Raw genomic sequence first — 9,590 nt, 5'->3', positions numbered from 1 at the left:
CAAATGGAAATTCCTATTTGTGACAAAAATAATATTTCTGCCTCATAGCACCTCTAATATGTACTTATACACAGTACCATCTTATCAACTTTATCAAGCTTGTACAATTCTATGTACTTTAAAAATGTACTTTCATAAAAGTAGTTTTTATCTTCATGTCTACAAATTCCCATTTTCCTCCAACAGCTTTTAAGTTGCAGGACAATGCTAAAAAGACTTTCACGTATTTAAAACCAATTCTCTCATTTTCATCCCGTGCAACCCAACTAACTATACTTACATCATTTGGAATGGTGAGTTCATGAGAAGTAGTCTGAGCAGATGCATCCAAACCTGCTAAAAGACAGAAAGAAAGCAAGAAAGTTCAATGCACAGCATTCAAAAAACCCACTACTGCACATTAAACTAACAGAAGAAAATAAACAGGAAACCCAGCATTAGCTGTTGGGATTAGTCACTAACTTGGAAGCCTCCAAAGAGGAAAGACGGGGAGAAGGGTGTAGAAATAATGCTGTAAAGATTCTTCTGTACATTCAGAAGAGCTGATTTCATGCCATTTCCTGCAAAGCCCAGTCTATTAGGGACAGGGGGATGGAAGCAAGGGGCAAGGGAGTGTGGTATCTTCAAAGAGGACCAAATCTAAACAAGTCCCTCTGTATTTCTACCCTTTTTCTGCTTATGTTTCCTGTTGTGTTCCAATTTTGTCTCACCTGATGCTTACTAGGCACCAGTGCCAATATCATGCCTGTTAATGGGTACCATGGACTTTTGGCACACATGCAGTTGCTTTAAATATACCTGTATCAGATTAACACCCTCCACCCCTATCCTCCTAAACTTGAAGGTCAGACAGAATGAAATGGCAGCCAAATGAGGGGAGTTCATTCTCCACATTCATTCCCTGTCTTTTTCTCAATAATTTGTTCTGGCTTTGTCTTCCAAACAAAAAGAAAAAAAAATAATCTCATCAGCAAATATTCATATCCATCTGTAACACCTGGACTTAACCAGGCCAGTTTACTAACCCTTAAGCCTAATCCTGCTTAACTGTGACTACTGGTCTCAATACTTTAAGAAGGGGGTTGGCCAGATCCATCAAGGGACCGTTGCGGGCACCAGGCCCACCCCTTTGCTCTCTCAGCTCCTCTCTGCCATGTGAATGTTGCTGGTATGGTTCATGGGCAGTGAAACAAGACTCCCACCAATTTATTAATATAACAGTAGAATACTACAGATTTTTTTTTTTAATCATTACCCCAATAGCCTTTCACCTCTGGAGAGCTGGATTCAATGCCTGTTAAGATACAAGTGAAAATGAGTTTGGTGGTCTCATCCTAACCCTATCGGACAAGTTATTCCTTATACAGAAAAGCCCAAGAAACAAAACAAAACAAAAACAAAAGAACACTACACAATTTGGCACAAATGGATGGTCTCTACCCAAGCCTGTGAATAGAAGGTGGAGAGAGTGGAGAGAAAGGGGATGCTGATCAGATTAAGGGGGCAGCAGTTAGAATGGTTCAAAGAAATACCAGCCTACCCTTTGCCTGAGAAGCATCCCCAGACCTCACCCCCAAACCTTCCAGGGACTTTTTTTTTTTCTTTTAGAGTAACTGATCCCAAATGAAAACCATGTTAACAAACACATTACCTCCTTGGGCTTAGCCATAGTAGACAGACAGGTTTAAACCAGCAGGATGCTGGGTAACCAAGTTTGTTTTAAACAGTGTCAAACTGAGACCTTGGGACTGGCCTCTGTCTTGCACTACACCTTACAAAAATAAAACACTAAGGCATCCATACCACTGAATCCGGTGTTGCCATGCGTCATGGGAAAATGAGACTGTTGCATTGCCAACTGGTGCAGCTTGGTCAACTGCAAGGAGGAAACAGGAAAGGCTGGCATTAGTAGAATTAACAGCCAAGGCTCAAGCACCTTTAAATTTGAGAAGGTAGAGGTCCTGATCCCCAAAGTTGATTCTACTTCTCAAACTACAACAGAAGGTAGGGATGGGGCTTACATCACAATCCTGGGGATGGGCATACAACGAACAGTAAGAGTTAGAAACAGAGTGGCAGTATGAAAGAACAAATGCATTTTGGGTATATAAAATGATAAGCAATAGCACTTGACCAAGAACCATCCTCTTGTGGGCTAGTTAATGAAGGTTTTTGCAGCCATTGCAACAGTTGCCCAAGGGATAAGCACAGACAGGTTATGTAAACAAACTGTGCAGTGGTGCTAGGGGAAACACACCATGCGGGATTCATCAGTATTGGGAAGAGGGAAGGAGATGAGGGGGGCAGGGAGACTGCAAAGGAGGAGAGAGGTTAAGAAGAAACCAAACTCGGTTTAGTCCCACCATCACCACTGACTTCTATAGCTATTTTTCTTCATCTATATAAAATGTCCTGGTTGTTATAAAATAATCCTTCATATCTAACTCCCCCTCTCCTGGTTCCTACCACTAATCAAGAAGCCAAACTCAACTTCCCAAATCTAATGCTCAGCACCTGAAAAAGTTAGTAAGGATAAAGGAAAATGCAGAAAGAAACGCCCCTGAACAAAGTCTAAATACTGACATTTGTAAATACGAGCTTTTATTGGCAAGAAAGGTTTCTTGAGTTTAAGTCCAGATTTTCAGCACCCTATCCCTCCCTAAGTAATAAGCCCCCTCCTCCCCACCAAATACTTTCAAAATTTGTCACCCCAGATTCATAAATACCCAAGGGCAAAGGGCAAACCCAACACCCCCACTCCCACCATGAATATAAGAATTCCATGCAAGGAAGCACAGCCCACTTTCAATTTTAACTGTGCCCTGAAATAACATGACAATATACCACGGGACATTTCTCTTTCAGACAGAGTAATCTGAAACATGGGGAAAAGTAGAAGCTAGTAATCTGAATCATAATTTAAATGCCAAAAGACAAGCAAGGCACTATTACTCTATAATTAAAGATTAATTCTTTAAGGCAAATAAGGGGTTCACCTTGTGAGGAAAACAATATTCCAAATGTTTAAGACCCAGCTCACTTCTGGCTACTTGGGAGAAAGAGTCAGACAATTTTGGATGGGAAAGGGGAACTTTTCAGAACAAGAAGTGAAAACAAAACTTACATCTGGCTGTGGAATGGCATACTGTCCTTGAATGGTATAGGCCTACAAAAGGAGGAAAACAGTTCCTATTAAACACCAATCATGGACAGCCACCCAGTGGGGGGAAAAAGACAGATTTCAACTAGCCAGGAAGCCAGAGTTGAACTAGAGGAGGGGGGGCCAGGGATTGAGGCAGTAGATGGAATCTGATTTTATTAAGGGGACCCTATAAAGGTAGCCAAAGGCAATCAAAGTTAAAACATACACATCTCAATGAAAACATGGGAAGTGAGATTAAGCAATGCCTCGACTGACCAAGCCCCCACTCTTCCTCCCTATAAATAAGTTACCCTAGGTAATAATGGTCTTTTCCCTCACCACCCCAACCCTTCTACCAATCATGGTGATGTGAAAGATTTGTATCTGCACAAACCTACATGGCATGTTTTGAAACATTTCTCCTTCCCTATCTGATTTTTCTCTATATCTGCCTACAGACCTTAAGTATACTGGAAGCTAACTGGGTCCCTAACACTAGGGAGCTGAACCAGAGGAACACACATACACACACACAAAAAGTGTTCTAAAGTCCTGTCTTCTCCCTCCTCCCCTCCATAAAAGGCACTTGCAGCTCCCACTGTGCCCACCTCCCCCCACACCATAACCTCCCAAAAAGGGAGTTGGGTCTTCAGGGCAATGGGGTGGGGAACAAGGAGGAAAGGAAAAGGGAACAGGAAGGGGAGGGTAAGGAAGGAGTCTCTGGTTAACAGGATGTGAAACTCCTCACATCACAGTGGCCAGTACCCCCAGAAGTGTACCCAGGTAGGGGTGGGAGGAAGGTGAAAATGGGGTAAGAGGAATGGGAAAGGGGGGGAAAGGAATTGAACAAAAAAAATTTAAAAAAAAAAAAAAAAGTTGGTGTTACCATCTGGTGGGCTACGCGGCCTGTGTGAAATGAGGTGGGGGGGGTCAGTCCAGGTCCCCGTGGACAGGTGGTGTCCACAGCACAAAAATCACCAGCGCCACTGGCCCCCCGCGTGTTGGCAGTCTCGGCTGAGGCGGAAGGATTGAGTGAGCCTTGGAGACTGAACATCCCCTCTCACCTCTAGAGGTGGTCCCTCCAGGTCAGGGTTGAGGCACATGGACGGGGTGGTGTGGGGAAAGCTCGCACTGTCGCTGCCTGTGCTGTACCTGTCCTGTGGATAAATAGAGGATTTCAGTCTCCAGGGCTGTCAATCCGGCACCTTGTCACCAGCATGAAATTCACACAAAAAAAGGTCGTTTATTTTTTTCCTTTAAAAAGGAGCTCACAACACAATTTGAAACGAGCTGCAATCAGTGAATTAAAAAAAAAAAAGTTACCTAGTGGCAGATTTCACACTGAACAACAGGGCTATATTATAAGAGTGAAAGGGTGGGGCAACAGAGCTGATGCCAGCTCCTGGTCAGTGTAGGATTAAGTTGAACCCCTATAGAGCCCACTTTGCCACAAAGAAACAAAACACAGGTCCATCTGCGGACATTGTATGAACTGGTCCATTTAAAAAGGCCCACAGGAATGATCCATGACAGGGCCACTCATGGAAGAAGCTGCAAGCTTTCAGAGGGTGGTCAACTGAATCAAAGAGGGAGGGAGGTTAGGGAAGCAAAGAGGTATGAATGGGGAAGGATAGGGCAGGGGAAAAAAACAAAGTGAAGGAAGAATGTTAAGTTAGAGAGGACCACTGCCACCCAGTACTCTTTATAAAACCAAATGGAAGTGGGAGGATCCAGAAGAGCAGGAACCTAGAGTTCCTGGGAGAAGGGAAAACTCCTAAGGCTAACCCCCTCCTGGGTACACTGACTCTGGGACTTTGCTTATCTTGCCTGACTATCCATACTGACCAAGAGCCCTTTGCCCAAACAAGTTTGTACAAGGCTAAGGCTAAAAGCAAGGCATTAAACCATCTCAAGGTAACATGACTAACTTCTTGTGAAAGCTCCCAAAACTACATGACAAACTAAGCCTCCTAAAACTAGTTCAGTTTTATGGCTATTCAGAAGAATGTGAATGAGATGGACTCCAAGATTATGCTTCCCTTCTAAGTGGCTCCCAGATCATATCAAATGGAACTAAATGAATAATAACACTTTGTAACAGGCCAGCTGCCAAATGGGAAAAGGTGTTTTGACCAATGCACTTGCTTAGGCAGCTACCAAAAATCTTAGTTACTATTTCAATCTGAGTCTTGATACAGTCGGACCTATTTGTCCCTAAACTTATCTATGGGGGATTAGTTCTAGGACCTCCACCACTCCCCACAAATACCAAAATTCATGGCTGCTCAAGTACTTTACATAAAATGGTTTAGAATTTGTATATAACCTAAGCACATCCTCCCATATAGTTTAAAGGTTCAAATCATCTCAACTTACAATGTCTAACACAATCTAAGTGCTATGCTAGTTGTTTTACTATGTTGTTTAGAGAACGACAAGGGGGATGAAATCTGTAAATATTCAGTCCAAACACAATCACTCATTTTTTTCTGTATATTTTCTACCTGAGGTTGGATGAATGCATAGATGTCCAAACCAGACACGACTGGCCAACTGTATTTAAAAAGCTGACCTACTTATTCCTCAAATACTAACCAATAAAAGACTACTATGATGCTCATCAATGTTCTTGTCACAAAAATCTAACTTCAGAATATACCATGTGCCAAAGATTAAAAGTTTAGGTTCATGAAGAAGGAGCAAGGAGAGGCTGGGGGGGGTGGGGTGGGGGGTGTGCTTTGGTGTTTTTATTCTAACACCAAAGGTCATAGCACCACAGTCCAATACACTCCCCCCTTCTATTCTTGCACTCTGAACTCTTTCCCCCAACTGATTTCAATTATGCCATGTGGGTTCAAACCAGTGCTTATGAGGTTAAGAGCCTAGGGAACAACACACTGGAGTTTGGGAGTGAATGGGGTAGGAATAGGGGAGGTGAGGTGGAGGGAAGGGGAAGTTTGTAGGACACTCAAGTTCAAGACCGCCACCCCCCAATTTTGAGACCACCATCCAGAATCTCCTCAGAGGTCCAAGTTTCTGCTACTTTTATGCAGACCTCCAAAGATCAACCCACCCACAAAAAAGCATGGATAGGGTGGGGCTAAGGAGAGAAGTCATGGCAGTAAGGTAATTTAACTCTTCATTCTAATCCAACCCACCTTAAATTACCATATAAATTACCTCTTCAGAGTGCCTACAAAACTTCCATTGCCTGCCAAAAATTAAACAAGGGTTTGGGCATTCAGAGCTTTCTCAAGTACAAAAAAAACTAAAAGCAGGTCAAACTATGGCGAGAGTACAGGTTTCAGCAAGCATGCAGAGTGGCTTGGTGTGCTGCTGGCAAAGTTTACATTTCAAATATAATCTTTGTTCATTCTAAGCCCACCAATAAGAATTTTCTTACCTGACCACCTGCAAAGATGACTGGAGAACTGGAAGGCTTGGGCCGGTACGGGATGGTCACGCCCTTCGGAGGGGACTGGGAGAGAGTCAGAAGGGAAAAAAACAAAAAGAGATAAGGTTTCAAAGCTGCTTCAGCTGTGTGGCTTTTGCTCACACAGGTCAGTTAAAATAAAAATTGTAATATTTCCATCTCCTCACCTATCAAGTTACATCTGATCTCAAATTATTTGCATTTATTTGACTTTTATTCGAGTAGATACTCTGTAATGATTTCAGGCACTATTTTTGTTCTTGTGATGTGAGAAAGTGTCTCAGCTTTGTCACCCAGACAGGATGGCAGTGCCATAATCACAACTCACTGCAACCTCCAACCTCCTGGCTCTTCCTCCTTAGTAGCCAGGACCACAGACATGGGCTATTGCCTTTGTTTTTAAGAGATAAGGTCTCAATGTGTTAACCAAGCTGGTCTCAAACTCCTGGCCTCTATCTATCCTCCCACCTTCACCTCCCAAAGTGCTGAGATTACAAGACTACAGGTGTGAACCACTGCAGCCGGCCTATTTTCATACTTTTAAATAAACTGAATGAAAACCTCCATGTATATACATGTACATTTTAGTTAGTAATTTTTAGGATCTCACATTTTGGCCTGAATAAGAAACAAAGCCAAAATTAGAAATATTCAAATGTTTTATCCAGGATAACATAGATAACATAGACAATATCTCTAAATGGTTCAATTACCCAAGAGTTTCTAAACTCTACTTGAAAATTCTACTTTCCTTTCTCACCATTAAACCAACTCCATATCACAAATCTAAAAAGGCTTAATTTCCCTTAATTTTGTCATTTTTAAAAATTGAATGATAGTTATCAGGACCTTATAAGTCATCCAGAAACATCATCATAGATAAATTTTTGTTTTACTTAATTATCATCTTGAATTTTACACTTAAAATCACAAATTAATTTTAAAAATGTGTCAAAGTTCCATGTACCAAAAAATATAGTAACACAAAAAGTAACTTAGCTTCTCAGGAACCCAAACACATCTCCAAGTAGTGCATCTTCCCCTCCCAACTCTGCTAGAATTTCTGTGAACCAAAAGATCACTGCAGCTTAGCTGTTTCTATTTTTGCTCATAGACCATAAGAAAAGTCAAAGCTAGGGGAAAGAAAATATGAACTCAGAAAACCTCTTTCCCTACCCCCATTGGAAGCTTGTAACAAGCTTCACCTAATTCTGGTCTTACTAAATATAGATCAGTCCCTCTATCCCCAGAATTGCCCTTCCCCCATTTTCAGCATGAGCCTGAGGGCTTACCTCCAACATGACCACGCAGATCTGTTTGACACACTCAATGATGGATTGCGGAATGCCAGCAATAGTGATGGCCCGCTCAGTTGAGTTGGGTAGCATATCCCCTGCCACCTGGACCTGAGCCCCTGTACTCTTTGGGGTAGAAAGAAATTCAAAATCAGAAAAAAAAAATCTCATGTTCTTTCAATTGTCCTCCCAGCAGCAATTTTAGAGTCTAAAACCCAGTGGATGAACATCCATCCCATTTCCACTGTTAACCTTCTTGATATCCTTTCCCACTCTTCCCTTATTTCAATTAGTACTGTTTAATAAGTTAAACTAGTCACTGAAACAATAAACCTAAATAACAAAATTGAGCTGTTCTGAAGAAAAGGGTCCTTAGTAAAAAGGTTCTCTTCAGCAAATGATTGTTTTGTCAGCCAATCAAAACCCCACAAACGGCTCGGTGCCTGTGGCTCAAGCGGCTAAGGTGCTTACACCTGAGCTGGCGGGTTCAAATCCACTCTGGGCCGGCCAAACAATGGCGGCTGCAGCCAAAAAAAAAAAAAAAAAAAAAAAAAATAGCTGGGCGTTGTGGTGGGTGCCTGTAGTCCCCCCTACTTGGGAGGCTGAGGCAAGAGAATCGCTTAAGCCCAGGACTTAGAGATTGCTGTGAGCTGTGATGCCACAGCATTCTACCCAGGGCAACAGCCTGAAACGGTCTCAAAAAAAAAAAACAACAAATATCACTCAATATTCTTGTATTAAACAAATATTTTTATCAGGCCCATTCATTCTACATGTCACGCATCATTCCATCAGCTTCCAATACATCCTGAGTTACAATATCAAGATCTCTGCTCACATGGCATGTACAATAAATAAGCTCCCAAAAAATGTCAAGTAGGAGCCATTCAAGTGCCATCCCAACACCAAATTCACCAACCTTCAGATACAGTTAAAAACTTTCATAATTTGGCTCAACACCCATAGCATAGTGGTTACAGCGCCAGCCGCAAACCCAGTGGGTTACAGCCAGCCCAGGCCAGCTAAACAACTGCAACAAAAATAGCTGGGCGTTGTGGTAGGCACCTGTAGTCCCAGCTACTTCAGAGGCTGAGGTGAGAGAATCACTTAAGCCTTAAAAGTTTGAGGTTGCTGTGAGCTGTGACCCCTCAGCTCTCTACTGAGGGCAACATCGTGAGACTGTCTCAAAAAAAAAAAAAAAAAATTCTTAATTCAACATTAACATCCATAATTGAAAAGGAGTAGAACTCCAACTATATAATTCCCATTTTCTCTCTGCTATTTAGAAGTCTGGTGGGAAAAAAAAAAAAATTTCTACTATTACATATCAAAATGTAATCTCTTTAGTTTTTTTTTTTTTCTCTTTTTGCAGTTTTTGGCCAGGGCTGGGTTTGAACCTGCCACCTCCAGCATACAGGGCTGGCACCCTACTCCTACAGGCCTTAGGCACCGCCCTGTAATCTCTTTAGTTATGAAAAAAAGAATTATGTAGCCTCATGAGAAAGTTACCAAACTATGCAAAGTTGCCCCCCACAATGGAAACTGACTACATGCAGTAACTGGAAATTCTGGCTAACAAACTCATTTTCCAGTTTATTAAAATCTATGAATTATATATTTTAAAAGTCTATCTTTATTTCCAGTAAAATCAATTTGTAATCTTCTCAGCCAGTGCTCACTTATTCCAGACATATAGCACCAATAGGACCACATTTGAAAC

The 9,590-nt window shown here is 41.9% G+C and overlaps 2 protein-coding genes across 2 annotated transcripts in view; both read right to left on the bottom strand.

The window, feature by feature from the left end:
- The window catches only part of LOC100940398 (poly(rC)-binding protein 2-like), a 31,492-nt gene that overhangs the window by 14,351 nt on the left and 7,551 nt on the right, over positions 1-9,590 (bottom strand).
- LOC100953673 (poly(rC)-binding protein 2-like) overlaps positions 1,302-9,590 on the bottom strand; it is a 14,923-nt gene continuing 6,634 nt past the window's right edge. Inside the window, exons 5-9 of the mRNA XM_012805495.2 lie at positions 7,868-8,044; positions 6,546-6,620; positions 4,207-4,299; positions 3,125-3,166; positions 1,302-1,876 (exon numbers count right to left, since the gene is read on the bottom strand). Coding sequence (XP_012660949.2) covers positions 1,766-1,876; positions 3,125-3,166; positions 4,207-4,299; positions 6,546-6,620; positions 7,868-8,044 — 498 coding nt within the window. The 3' untranslated portion in view covers positions 1,302-1,765. The remainder of the gene's footprint in view (positions 1,877-3,124; positions 3,167-4,206; positions 4,300-6,545; positions 6,621-7,867; positions 8,045-9,590) is intronic.

Source organism: Otolemur garnettii, unplaced genomic scaffold, assembly GCF_000181295.1.
Source record: "Otolemur garnettii isolate 467f Iridium unplaced genomic scaffold, OtoGar3 scaffold00043, whole genome shotgun sequence".
Classification (NCBI taxonomy): Eukaryota; Metazoa; Chordata; class Mammalia; order Primates; family Galagidae; genus Otolemur; species Otolemur garnettii.
This window is presented reverse-complemented; position numbering and strand designations above follow the sequence as displayed.